Source organism: Opisthorchis viverrini (assembly GCF_000715545.1).
Source record: "Opisthorchis viverrini unplaced genomic scaffold opera_v5_389, whole genome shotgun sequence".
Taxonomy (NCBI): domain Eukaryota; kingdom Metazoa; phylum Platyhelminthes; class Trematoda; order Opisthorchiida; family Opisthorchiidae; genus Opisthorchis; species Opisthorchis viverrini.
Window position 1 is genome coordinate 403,502 of NW_008752050.1, and position 14,818 is coordinate 418,319.

Genomic DNA, 14,818 nt, shown 5'->3' on the forward strand with positions numbered 1-14,818 from the left:
CCTTGGTCGATACCGAACACAGATTTGGCTCGACTTAACTGATTGGTTATCCTTCCACCTCAAACCTCGACCAACCTCGTAACCTGGTCACTTGGTCTGACGAAGCTTTTGTGTCAAAAGCGAAACGTTGCCTAGCAATAAATCTACCGATTGTTACCGAATTTCTCTGAGAACGAGAATGAAGGATGTTACGAAAAGCTTGGGTGCTATCGATGATGGAGTTCACGTGTCTCTTTTTATGCTTGGCTGAAGACACTGAACTATATGGGGGCTAACCGATGTCAGTGGCATTTATGCTGTCAGTTTCTAGCCAAATTGTCTGGCTGAGCGCTAGTGGTGTAGGCACTTCGGGTGTTTGTGGTAGGCTAGACATAGTTGCACGACAGTGAAGCAGAAGTGTTCTCATCTGTTGTGGCTGCCAATGACATTACTGAACGGTGTGACGCCTGCCGTCACAAACCAGTTTGAAGGACACATACGTTCTGCGGGTGAACCATCATGATATATTGCACTGCCACTTGGTCAGATTTTTCATTTACTGAATCATGTACTCTACCACATCGCCAGCTTACTGATCCCCATCTAATAGACGCACGTTTAGCAAAAGGCATCTGAGATACGGTGAAGCCTTTAAGAACTGAGTTCCAACCAATACAGTCCACAGCAACATTGCGAATATTCGACAAGCGTGCAAGGCTGTCACACCCTTATCAGACAACAAAAGCAGAGAGCACCTGAAAACCTGGAAAACTAAAGCCGGATGGGACCCTTCTGTTCCTGAGAACATTAGTTAGGTTTCGCAAGTACTGAGGAGCATCCAGTTGATGAAACCCAGAGCTGTTACATCCCTGTTGTTCTACAGCAAGAGAGCGCATCTTGGGAAACTTCAGCAGGGCTTCAATCCACAGCAATAAGTTGGCAATCAGTGTCTGATCAGCCACGTGGGACAAACTTGTACTCAGTAATGGCTGGCTTAAACTACACTGACACAAAAAAACTGCTGGCGTTGATTGGCATCCTTAGTCGATTTACTGGACAGTTTGAGTTACCACAGGGAAACGTCTCAGCTACCCCGAAAGTACTTCCCGCCCGAAGAGAGGGGCAATATACCGTCTTTGCAATACTGCCTGGAAAACAAACACAACTCTCTTATGGAGGACCCTGGATCGCAGGCGAGCGACGTCGATAAGCTTCCGAAAGCGATAAATCCATGAGACGCACACCGCTTGCGAATTAACGCTAGTTATAACTGTGAGATTCTGCACGTGTGGAGTTTGGTAAGTTTGTTTGTCAACGAATGAAAGTTGCCATAAGTGTATTCCAATTAATATTACGAAACCCGGGAGTTGCCAAAAACCACATACGCTTGGGATGGAGACGTAGGGTACGCATAGAATAGTAAAACTGAACAAACGTGCGACTCGTGTGTGCCAAACCAACTGAATTCGAAATGACGAAACTTAATAATAGGTCTGCTTATCTGTGCGATAGACAAATGGAGTGTCTATGCCCGAGAATCGAAACAATTATCGCCAGAGGCTTTTAGGTAATTTATCCACTCAGTGGTACTGTCCATCCATCATTGACAGATTGCGCATGTAAACCGCGAAGTAGGCTGATATCCACCTTTTCACACCACTCACTCATTCATTCAATCATTGGTTTGTTCATTTGTCATTCAGGATAAAAGTTGCTCACCTTGTGTACTAGAAAGTCTGGACAAATTAGCTGAAACTGGAGAGGAGTGAGGTAGAGTGGATGTGACTATGCCAACATGATCGTTCCTGGAAACCGGAGAAACCTTGCTAAGATCGGTGAAGGCGGATGAATCAGCATCAGTGTCCAGTTCATGTTTACTTGTAGAGTTGTGCGAATCTGGATAGCCGACTGGTGCAGAGGCAGGATTTGGGCCACTCTCCGACAGGGCAGTCGGGCAAACACCACCACTCATTGAATGTGGTATGGGTTTTTGTTGCGTTGAACACAAGGTCGAAGACGCCACAGGAACAGAGGAGCGTTGCCCGTTCATCTGTTCCGCTTTCTGTTGGGCTGCCAGCTATAAAAGTGGAACAGCGATGACACATTCAAAATTATTCGGGATGACCCCAACTTCGAACAATTCCTCGGACACGAGCAAGCATGAGTCTTAAATGAGACTGGAAACTAAGGCGTGTAGTAGAGAGCAACATGCAACAACGATGGTAGCAGAAGATGCTGGAGTATAAACAAATGTCATATGACCACCAACGAAATAGGCGCATGCCAACCTAGCCACTCACGAAGCGCCGAAGAGACTCATCCAAGGACAGATGTACACAAGAGTCTTCATCGGAAAACGCCTGATCAAAAGGGGAACAAAGGAGTCCGGGAGCAGAAAGGAGCTGTGACTGGGTTGGGAAACCAGAAAGAAGTCCGGATTCATGGGTCACCGTGGACCCACGAATGATTTTATCGCACTTTCTATGCATTACAACCACCGACATTGAAGCTGGCTAAAACGACCGGCATTCTGTCAGCTAATTTGAGTTCTCTTGTCCAAGAGGCCAAGAATGGTCAAACCAGTAACGTGTCTAACAGGACGGTTAAGCATACAACGGAATTCTATATACTACGCGGTAAAGTCAACAGTAAAACAATGTTTTAGATCATCTTGAAATGTGGCGTGAACGAAAAATATACTTCGGAATGGTAAGCGGGAGAGCTGCGGGTCGGTTCCACCCACTGACGTGTCTTTTTCCAAACCAGAGTTACTATGGTTCGCATTTCTCGTTCAGAAGTAGAACCTTTTCAGTGCCCAGCTGCCATGCCATCAGAAGGAAGCACGAGGTCTGGGATACTGCCAGGTTGTCCAAGCCTAGACAGGGGAAGTCGGGAGGCAGGTTCGAACCACGGACCTTCCGGTCAGCAAATTCACGCTCTAACCATTGAGCCATTGTCAGATCGCACCAAACATTAGGTCATCATTTTGATTTAGTCATTTGAACTGTGCCCAGAGTATGTTCTGTTAAGAAGTCTCAAGTACTGATCACGCAGAGATGATGGGACTCAGTTTTCACGGATTCAGTCGCACGGCAAAGTAGTATCGTGTCGGAGGACAACTGCAAAAGTGGCTCAGTAGGGTCAACAGCGACATGGATTAACTCGGTTCCCTATTGTACATGGAGTCCGTTACTAGAGCTGACACTGTGCAGATCTGGTAGCCAATGACCCCACCTGAGCAGCGGGTATCGGAGGCATTTCTGAAACTGAATTATACTTTCTCAGAGGACAGTGGTATTAATAGCATCATCTAGAAGCTACATGATGACTGACGAAAAAAACATTCGAGTCGAATGCTGGACCCATAGAGAAGAGCTTTCACGGTGGAACAGATATGGGAAGACCTACAAGTTATCTATATATATCTATCTACGAATGGAAAACAGTTCCTACTGAATTATCTGGCTGTGGTAACCGACCACTGGCACGGTTCAACGATATTGTGGTATTTGAATTATCCACGCATTGGTAAAAATATCGAATATCGGTGGCATGCGTCCTACCAGGTAGGGCAGATCCAATGGTTCCTTTTCAAATTTGCAACCCAAGGGAAATAGTGTGCAGTGCAGGGGAAATGATTAGTGTGCGACAACCCCGATCGGGTAGTGTACGGTCACAGTACGAATTTAGCAACTTTTCACGAAATCCGAATACTGTTGTATTCAAGCCAAAATATATATTCCACCAGCGCTAACAATACTGCGAGTGCGTATAGGGGTGCCACGTAACTGCGGTATAAATGTGCGACTAAGGCAACTGCTCAATTGAGTCAAGTTCTACGACGTTGTAGCTGTGAATCAACCGCAGCAGTGACTGAGAAAGTGTTCTACTTCTCAACGCCGCCCAGGGTAAACTCACGGAAACTATGGTGACCGATATCTTGAATGTGTGGTCACCAGGTAAGATAAACTTGCATATATAGTACATTAAGGCTGGTACACAAAAAAACCAGTTGAAAGACAAGCAAACATGCACCCTAAGGCGACTTGACCACGAACTGAACGTGTGCCATGGGGTAACACCAACCAGGCATCACAGGCATAGCCATCACATATATGGTTAGGGGGTGGATTGGTACGTATAAACCACACGGCATAAATCTATCGACTAAGAGTCCTATACTGAATCTAGATTGGTTGAAAAGAATTTTCAAAGCGAGTGTAAAAATCGCAAGTTTCGCAAGGCAGACCGGACGCACCTGAGTGAAAGAATACATTGGTGGGAATAACAAACTACGTTGAAGACGTTGCCATAAACGAACTGGAAGTGATGAAGGATAACCATGAATCAGATGCATAGAGGACGATAAAGATGAAACAGGGTAAGATTACAGGAAAGCTGATATGGAAAGCCACTATATATTGAGGCCCAGCTAAGAAGTTCTCTGGTGACAAATCCACTGGTCTCAGGGCCCGAATTCGACAAACTAGTCTATTTCAAGAAATTCCTCCAGCCCTTCTAATTCTGAATAGTCCAATTCAACCCACTTCCTAACCAGCAGTGACCTAGTGCATCGCCCCGCGGTGACGGTCAATCTGCAATTTCATGGGAGCGGCCGTGTCGCTCAAGTGCAGATGGAGCTTGAAGTTAAGGAACAAGACGTCTGTTCAGGGGGAAGCATTTACTGGTTGCGCAAACACGAAATTTCGAGCCGTTGAACGTAAAAACGATGAGACGCTTCAGTGTTGTATTATGTGATCACTTTGCGGTTTGTACGAAAAAAAAACAAGCAAATGATACAACATTCGCTCTGTTGATAATAAAAAGCGATAACGTAGAATTTCATTGATCTGCTCAGAAGACAGAGAAACAGGACCAGATCGATAACTCACTTGCTCGCGCTGCTGTGTCAAGGCGAGTGCGACGGACTCCAGCATGGCAGTTCGGTTGGTCAGTCGGGCAAGCTCTTCGCAAAGGTGATAAGAATGACGGTTTTTCGAGGATCGTACTGATTTTCGCATTGAAGATTTACACTTATGACCATTTGGCATAGATGCACGCCTATCCGGTGAACTGGATGACAAACACTCGGAGGAATCGGAGTGCTGCGGAGGATAGCGAGAACAGGGGACAACCGATTCTGTATAAATCCCGTTTGTGTACCGCTGTTTCCGGGCACTCTCTATTCGGGCTGCTTCCACCCATTCTTCAACCGACCCATTGATGTGAGAGTGGGGGCTATGGTGCGCCGCCACAGCAGAAACAGAAGCATCCCCAGTTCGACCATGCAGCGAACGATCAGCGGATAGGCTTTGGTGTTGGTTACGGGCCATTGTTTCCACTAGGTTCCGGGTGGTAACTAATTCACGCTGAAGGTCCGCATTACGCTCGGCTAAGCGATTTCGTTCAGCCACCATCTTTTCTAGTTCTGAAGATGTTGTAGACAAGCGGCGCTAAAGCAACGAAGACAGAGAGCGGGGTGAAGAAAGAGGAGCTGAAAGCAACAACGGCGGGATGATGAAGTAGGCCATATACTTTGGAGCAGAACATATGGGTGAAGGATGAGGGACTGAGAATTGGAAAGTAAGTTAAAGCATCCAATCAGCTGTTGATGCTACACATTGAAATGACGCCAAAAGCTCATCTTAGCCGAGAATCGTATCGCTCGAGGACGTGAGAGATGTGGATGTAACTAAATGGAATGCTTACGCCCCGTTGTTTATTGTTTTTGCCACGGATTAACTAACGGGTGATATTACGGGACGAATGAGCGGAATTGTGTGGCTCAAAAACAGAAAATACGCACGAGAAACCGTCAAACACGACAACGTCGATCGTCAGCCAAGTTGGACTGACAGCATTACTAAATGCAAGATAAATTAGGACTCCAGCGTTCTTAATGGGATGACTTCTTACAACCGCCCTTCAAAAGTATGCGTACATTTGGCAACATAATGTAGAAACCTGCTCACGATCGCGCTTGTCCTGATGCGTGTCGATGACTGTTCGAATCAATTTGGTCGCTCATGCCACATTCCCCCACTCATCTACACTGTCATCTTTAGTTGCAGTGGCACGCGTGCGGACGGCTCTCTTAAACGATTGCCGAACTATCTGATGCAGGCAAACAGACAACGAATACCTATTTATCCATCGGTCGCACGTGATACAACTTGGTTTCTGCTGACCACAGGTCACCCAATTGGCCCCATCTTAATCAAGCAACACCGGAAGGCTGAGCGGAATGAAGCAATCAGTGTTGTGTGCACAGAGAATATGAGCTGACAAAAGTAACCGGCCTCGGGGTCCCTTTTTCCCATAAACTTAGGCTTCGGCTGTGCAACAACATATCGGTGATTGACGGGATCAAAGTGAATGTTGACATTTCGATGTGTTAACTACACGACAAAAATTTCGAATGCGACAAAGCAGCAACCACGTTTAGTGTAGGTATAATCCTGCTGGAAGTCGATATACAAAAGTTTGATGGACCGAACAGGACAACTATTTATTGATAGCATTGAACAACGAAACTGCCAAGTCGGCCATCGTCGCATCCTAGATTTCCCAGTTCACCAGAGTGTTGATTGGTTGCTGCTCCACTCTATACTGTCCCGCTGCCGAAAAACCCCGAGAGGGAGTAAGTTGTGAACATTGATTAAGGTAGCGAACCAGCTGAATCCAACACTTGTTCGACCTTTAGTTTGGTGATAGCATGGGGTCTCAACAGTTCAACACATACTGCATCCTCTAAATAAAGTCGATCTACCATCTATACTATAATTAATAACAATAAATAACCGTCCAGCTCTGACATCCTTTGGTACCCAGCTTCCCCACCATCCGAAAGAGACACGAGGGCTGAGATGCCGTCAGGTTGCCCGAGCCCAGATGTAAGCAGTCGGAGTACTGGGATTGGAATCAAACTATGGACCATCTGACCATTACGTTCACGTCTTAACCACTGAGCTATCTCGAGCTCTATGTTACAACCAGATCAGAGGTAATCTGATCTGCAAGGAAACACTTCGCAATTTACACTAGCCTGCCGGCTATAGCTTCATTCGAGAGTAAGAAAACGAGAGCCCGTATGATATTGCCATTGCTAGCAAGGTCGTTTGCCGCTTTTTCGTCCCGAGATCACCATCGGAGCAGAGGGCAGCCAGCAACCCGACTGAGCTGACTGGTTGTTTCGTTGCCAAGTTGTTGGTATTCGAGGGAATAAAAGATCGATTCTTTGGCAGATGCAGGAAAAGGCCGTATCAGCTCAGTACGAAAGAATTGCAGTACTTCTGTACCTCTTAAACCTCTGTACAACTGAAAGAAGCTGCTAAGAGCGTGAATATCAGTGGATCCCGATCTCCAGGAAGGATAAAGAGCAAAATGTACCAGTGTGTATTTGTAAAGGCGTCCAGCTACCTAACAGGTAGCAACGGCAAGATTGACGATCTGTCTTCCGAAAATTTTTGAATAACGTTTGATAAAATAGCATGAAACAATGGAGAAAAACTGCCAACAAGAGAAGAAGGGGTCTTGATTTCAGTTTTTAGACGACGCATCGTGCACAGTCGTATGTTGGTACCGGTGGCACAATATTCGGACAAAGGATCCGAGTTAGTTACCAATTTCCCCCAGTGTAATGAATGGTAAAGCACTGTTAGCCCTCATCCATAATCGGAAAACTGAGCTGCCCAATGCACCCAAACCACAAAACGGTGGTGACTAGGTTCCATTGCACACATGGCCACCAGAAGTACTAGTTGGGTCTATGGGGAGAGTAAGTATTCTTAGCAATAAGATGATGGACGACTCCGCTCTACTGATCGGAAAATCATCATAATCGATAGCATGACATCAGTGCTCAAAACCGATGCTTGACTGTCGTACTTCGAGAATCCATGGTTGGTTCACCAAATAGCACCGTCCTGAAGGCCTTTCTAACGAACCACAAGACCGGCAACGTAAACGCGCCCATCACATCGATTCTATCGCTTCCACTCCTTTCATGAGTTAACTCTTTCGAATGCTCAGGTAGGTGTCCGCAGTGGCTTACTCTTGTCCGCCACCAACCCCCCCGTCGCATGTGGTGATTTGGGGGGCTTGACTGATCACAACGCGCGACGGTCGAGTGGCATTAACTTATTAGCATTTATGCAGTTCAGGCTGATGCACATGTGGGATACTGCCAGGGAGACTGACGCCATGCAGGAAGACGGCTAAATAAAGCCTCTGACACAAAAGCCGGGCTGCAGCGGTTGTCGTAAAACTGTCAGAGTAGCCTAAATTTTAGGGAAAAGCTAAGTAACTTAGTTCAACCTCCAACTCGAGGTGCCAAAAGCAAAAGAAGCTCTCGAAACGTTGCAGGGACAGTCTCCAGGACAGACTAGTGGGGTGATGAGATGCACAAGCCACCACAGCGATAAGGTCCAGAGACGTCATGGCAACCCTACAGGTTCGTGGGTCATGCAGCTCCGATAATTCCTAATACGAAACGGCTGTACAGTGCTACCCGACGTTTCATAACAGATTTGGAGCAAAAGAATGGCTTTAATCGGACGTTGGTTATGGGAACACAGACACAACACTAAAATGACGGAAGGCACCTTCAAAACGAGTGGACCTTACGTGTGGTTACTCTGGGTTTTAATATCAGCGATAAGTTTACAGAATTTCGGGGTGAGATGGCTCAGCGGTAAGAGTGTGAATTTACTGACCGGAAGGTTCGTGGTTCGAACCCGACCTCCGCCTCTCAACTTCCCGTCTGGGCTTGGGCAACCTGACAGTATCTCAGCCCTCGTGGTTCCTTCGAGTGCCACGGCAGCTAGGCACGAAAGGGTGTTACAGCTGAACGATTTTTTGCAATGTCGAAGCCAGGGATGTCAGATGTCAGGTGAGGACAAGCCTAGCAGATCTGAGAATACCGGATGAAATAGGATGTTGTACCCGCAGGAAAACCTCACTGTACAGTAGCACACACAACACCAAAGATGTGCGGGATATGATTCCATTTCTGAAGCACTAACTTGTAGGTCCTCATTGTCCGCTTGAACAACCCTCATTTGGTTAGCAACCGTGGCGGCGCTGGCGCGGAGTTGGTTGATTTGCGGGACCAATTCTCCGCGCAGAGAGTCTAGTTCGGCCGAATGCTTGGCACGCACATTGCGAAGCTGGCCCTCTGTCACGGCCCAGTTTTCTTGAGCATGGGTAAACAATGTAGTCTGTTGTTGCAGAGCAGTTTCGGTCGATTCCAGTCTCTCCATCTGTGTACGTGTGAAGGAAGGAGAAACTCATTGCTGAATGAAAAATAATATCGTTAACTTTACCACAGAAATACGCCCATTTTGGATACATTGCAGTAGCAGATGATTCAAAAGCAGGACTAGAGCAACCCAAAGTAACTATGGCGACCGTATTGTTGCAAGTTAAGCGGTGAAAAGAGGACATTTACTCTAGGGACGCTGGGAATACAAAATCTACTGGAAAGTGTGTGGGGATAGTAATGCATTCGATTCCGCAAACGTACAATTTGGAGAAACATACAGAGATAAGCGACATGCGATGAGATAGGAACCACAATTGCGCGGGCAATCAATCGTCGGATGCGAGACTCAGCTAGTGTTGAGAAAGCCAGAATGGCAGCATTATGCTCGCGAGATCTAAGCTGCCACGTCATTATCCATCAGCTGATTCACACCAGCAAAACAGCTGATAAACGTGAAAGTGTATGTGTGTGAAAATGAATAACTGAGGAAAGTCAACAGATCCTATGCAAATGTCTGGAACGGTGCAACCACATGCTGATGCAATGTTCACGGCTTTGATCGTGCACGGTATATATGGTAAATCACTTGATAAAAATCAATTTGGCTAGGCTGCTAAAACTGTGAAGATGTCAAAAAACTCCAACTGTTTTGGGACCTTACACATCCTACGTCATTAAAACGATTGACGTTACACAAACAGATAACGTTACCATCAAGCGACATGATAGTTGTAGAGAGGACAGATATTGTTTTTAACTTCCGTTATTCACTAATTCCAAGATGAGCCCAAGACAGACTTATTGTTGAACGTGGTTCTCCACAAAACGAGGTGAATTGGGTGAAATCGGAAAAGTGAAGAAGGAAAAGAAGAAGGGGGCCGACAGTGCAGCACCAACGCAACATGGATCATTGAAATTTCCCGAGAAACGCAACCAATCCGACATGGCTGCCACATAAGACGAATGCTATGGAGATACCGATAAAATAGAAGAGAACTGGAAACAGAATTAATACCCACGTGGCAATATCAAGGGACCGCCAGTTCCTAAACCATACTCTTGATAAACAAGCTGATGCCAAACCGGTCTGAGTGAAAAAAAGTGGGATCATAAAAATTGAGGAGTTAGACCGGTAAATAGTTATGAATGAGGGAGGAAATAATGGGAGTTCAAAGCGGTAACTCAACAAAGCTTAGCCAGTAGTAGGTTAAACCACTAGTCAGAAGAAAGGCAGCAAATCCACAGAGCACCTAGCGAAAGCACAAACATCACCTAGGTGGAATTTATTAACACTCAGCTAGTTCTGCTTTCGACAAATAAAAAGTTCTCAGGCTGCGCATTGTGTGTGGGTCACAACTCCACATCAGGAGATCTCTAGCCTGCTAAATGGACACGATACGGAGCCTCGGGAAGTTATAAACCTTGATTAGTTGGAGCACAGAAAATAACCATACAGCAGTTGGAAACACCGTCTTGTATTGCAAAAAAGTTTGAAAAATCGTTCAGCTGTAGCATTCTTTCAGTGTCCAGCTGCCGAAAGAAGCGTTAGGGCCAGGACACTACCAGGTCGCCCAAGACTAGACAGGATAAGTCGAGAGCCAGAGGTCGGGTTCGAACCACGGACTTTGCGTGGTTCGCACTCCAACCACCGAACCATCTCGTCCCCACTTGCATTACAAGCATGGGGGAAAATCGGAATACAATTGTACCGCTCGAGGACATCATTACGAATAAATAGCTGGTATCCGAATCGGCTTTACCGGTCAACACTGATCAGACAATTGGACGCCTTCATATGGCACGTAACGGTTTGCGCTGAGCCGGGTAATTTGGTGACCCGCATCACTCACGTAGACATATTACGGCTAGTCAGTGTTGGGCATCATTTAGCTAGGTCTGTACAGCGATGGTCACAGAAAGTTGCCTCTGAAAATGCTGCAAGCCTAACGGTACGGAACGGTAGCGCGGGTGTTTCGCAGAGGGACATACGAAATTCACATAAATAGGATGCAAGAGATAGTGAATCAGAACTATAGACAACACAGTATAGTATAACATAAAGTATATAAAGTAGACTGGAGATAGCAATGCACGACAACGCTCAGCTTGGATGATAAACAAGAGTCTCTCCGGGGGAAGGCGAGATAGCTCAAGTGGTTAGGTCCGGGGTTCGAACCGACCTCTGCCAAACCTTGATTAGTTGGAGCACAGAAAATAACCATACAGCAGTTGGAAACACCGTCTTGTATTGCAAAAAAGTTTGAAAAATCGTTCAGCTGTAGCATTCTTTCAGTGTCCAGCTGCCGAAAGAAGCGTTAGGGCCAGGACACTACCAGGTCGCCCAAGACTAGACAGGATAAGTCGAGAGCCAGAGGTCGGGTTCGAACCACGGACTTTGCGTGGTTCGCACTCCAACCACCGAACCATCTCGTCCCCACTTGCATTACAAGCATGGGGGAAAATCGGAATACAATTGTACCGCTCGAGGACATCATTACGAATAAATAGCTGGTATCCGAATCGGCTTTACCGGTCAACACTGATCAGACAATTGGACGCCTTCATATGGCACGTAACGGTTTGCGCTGAGCCGGGTAATTTGGTGACCCGCATCACTCACGTAGACATATTACGGCTAGTCAGTGTTGGGCATCATTTAGCTAGGTCTGTACAGCGATGGTCACAGAAAGTTGCCTCTGAAAATGCTGCAAGCCTAACGGTACGGAACGGTAGCGCGGGTGTTTCGCAGAGGGACATACGAAATTCACATAAATAGGATGCAAGAGATAGTGAATCAGAACTATAGACAACACAGTATAGTATAACATAAAGTATATAAAGTAGACTGGAGATAGCAATGCACGACAACGCTCAGCTTGGATGATAAACAAGAGTCTCTCCGGGGGAAGGCGAGATAGCTCAAGTGGTTAGGTCCGTGGTTCGAACCCGACCTCTGCCTCTCGACTTCCCCTGTCTAGGCTTGAGCGACTTGGCAGTATTCTAGCCCTCTTGCAACCTTCGAGTGGCATGGCAGTTAGGCACCGAAAGGGTGCTACAGCTGAACAATTTCAATTTATTCAAAAAAGAGTCGCCGTGGACAACCACTTGCGACGCCCTCAGTTTGCGGCGGTGGACTGGTGTATACAAAGGTCGTCTGTCGGCCGGCACCATACACGAGACGCAGGCTAGGCACACACACATATGGTTCGCAAAGTGCATAAAACGAAGGTCACAGCGTCGTAGGTTTAACGCATGGCAGTAAACTGGGGGCTGTATTACTAATAAGTTTAGCCTAGAATGCACCCAATGGCGTTCTGTAGTTGCCCGCACGATGACGATAATTAAGTCTTTTCTAACACCATCGCAAACCCAGCATAGGGAGTAGCTTGTGCCAGTGTTTACAGTGACGGTCACCTCTGGAGGGGCCTCTGATAATCTCAGAGTCGCGTGTCGAGCGTGCCTTATCCCCGATTCTCCAGCTTGGTTATTTGCGAGCCACGTTGCGACCGTTACACGTTCAGTCGACTGCTGATTGGTACGTACCCTAATGTGAAAAACACATTTCCAAGTTGAATCACGTTCGATCAACAAGCACTTGCTGATGCGGCAGACAGGATACCGTAACAGTGATGCTAATGGCAACGATCGTTTCATATGAAAGTGGACTGGTTGATCTAAGACATCGATTCTGAGCCGGTGATACACGGTGCAATGGGAAGTAAACCAACCATTAGGTTTCAGAGGATCGTTCGTTTGAAAAAGCATCCGCGCCGACAACGCTTTCTCCCCAATGGAAATGATTACGATTATTTTCCTCGTGATAACAAGTCCGTAGTGTGACGCCAAGTGGCCTGTCCCCAAACATCTAGGTGATACCCGGTCAATCAACCCAACTCCTTTGTTTTTTTTTCGGATAACAGAGTCTCTATAAACACATTTTGCGCTCCTATCAATCCATAAACAGCGCACTAGTTGTGACTATGCTAGCTATCATGTTACAGTTTGCAAAGATCAAAACCTAGTCCGAAGGTTCTCGACGGGCTCGTGAGGGATAGGTGACTGCTAAAATCAGGAGAGACTGACTCACCAGTTCGTTATTTTGTTGTTCCAATTGTTGTGCGTACTCATTCGCCTCATCCAGTGCATTGTGCAAACGAACCAGCTCGTCGGATAATCCACGTCTGTCGGCAGCCAAAGCCTCGTAGGCAGTGTTTGAAACATCACACTGGGGTGACAGATCCTCGTCTGTGGCCACCGGTGGTAGATCCATGTCCAAGTGTTCCAGCGACTCGTGTAGATGCGACCCGGTTATGACCATTGGTAGTTCGGCAAGGGACGCGTTTGTCTGGATGCAGGCATCCAACTAGCAATAGAAAAAAGGCAATCACAAAACAAGAATGACTGAACTGGTTCCGACAGACTAAGAACTATGCCAAGGGTGTGTTGAGGCTGGTCTCCAAAGAGGACAACACAACAGAACTGAGGACCTAGAATTCACCCAGTATAAGAGTAAATTTAAAATAAACAAATAGGAGCTGTAACGGTGGGTGACCAAGCGACAAACTAAGTGCTGAAAAATAATAAATTAGAGCGAACGATAGACGAATAAGCGGGTGGGAATTGAGAACAGACAAAACCAAGAGCCGAAAGGGAAATAGTGTGATGATCGATTATATGAATAGGAACATGCAGAAAATAAATTGGGACCAAAACGGTTTTGAAACAAAGGGATTAGAATGATAGGGAACTTCCAAACAGATGGACTACCTAATATAAGCAACCGTTCCCACTAATTACCTCTAAGGATACTGGGAATAAACAATGTGGTGGGATCCGCAGAACTCAAATGATTTTGTGACATCTTGTTCAACTATAATCACATTTAATATGGAATGGACACAGCAGAAAATATGTATAGGGCATGGAGAAAGTGTGAGAAATCGATATTAGGGAACTATACTGAGATCAGTGAAATTGATGGTATCCCAAGTTGAGCAAAAAAACGACAAATGGGGGAATAAAAATTGACACCATTCGAATAGATAGGAGCGGTTTTAGGAGCTAAACTGTCGTTAGGCCAGCACTATCAAAATGAAGTCCACTTACGAACGATCGTTTTCTCTCTAAGGTCACCCAGTGGCTCAAATGAATAAAACTCACAAAAAATATGGACACTACTAGGATAGCAGTTTTGTGACGAATAAGCACGTAATGGACTTGTTTTCTTCTCTGGAAATATGCACACCCTGGGAGGCAAGTTTGTCACTCGCCTCAGAATCCCTATCACACTTTATATCGGAATAAAAAGCGTACTAATTCCGCACGAACAGTGTCTTCACCTATGGCAAATAGCGTTTGTAGTGATGAAAAACGTTCACTTTGTTCCGAGCCCTAAATAGTTGACTGTGCACAGTAGTACAGTTCAGCACCGAAATTCATCCAAATCTTCTAGAGCGTTTCTTGGGAAATGCTGTGAGGTAGATGGTCAATCATGTTCACACGCATACGAAACGCGAAACAAATTAGAAAGTACCCCTTAGGGCGTGGTGCTGTCTAACCGGTTCTCGAGCTTTCACG

At 46.1% G+C, this 14,818-nt stretch overlaps 1 protein-coding gene across 1 annotated transcript in view; it reads right to left on the bottom strand.

Moving 5' to 3' along the window:
- Positions 1–14,818, bottom strand: part of T265_15228 (hypothetical protein) — a gene marked incomplete at both ends in the record, with an annotated part of 56,617 nt that overhangs the window by 14,259 nt on the left and 27,540 nt on the right. The window contains 5 exons of the mRNA XM_009177108.1: positions 1,699–2,056; positions 2,280–2,339; positions 4,872–5,432; positions 9,003–9,239; positions 13,329–13,604. Coding sequence (XP_009175372.1) covers positions 1,699–2,056; positions 2,280–2,339; positions 4,872–5,432; positions 9,003–9,239; positions 13,329–13,604 — 1,492 coding nt within the window. The remainder of the gene's footprint in view (positions 1–1,698; positions 2,057–2,279; positions 2,340–4,871; positions 5,433–9,002; positions 9,240–13,328; positions 13,605–14,818) is intronic.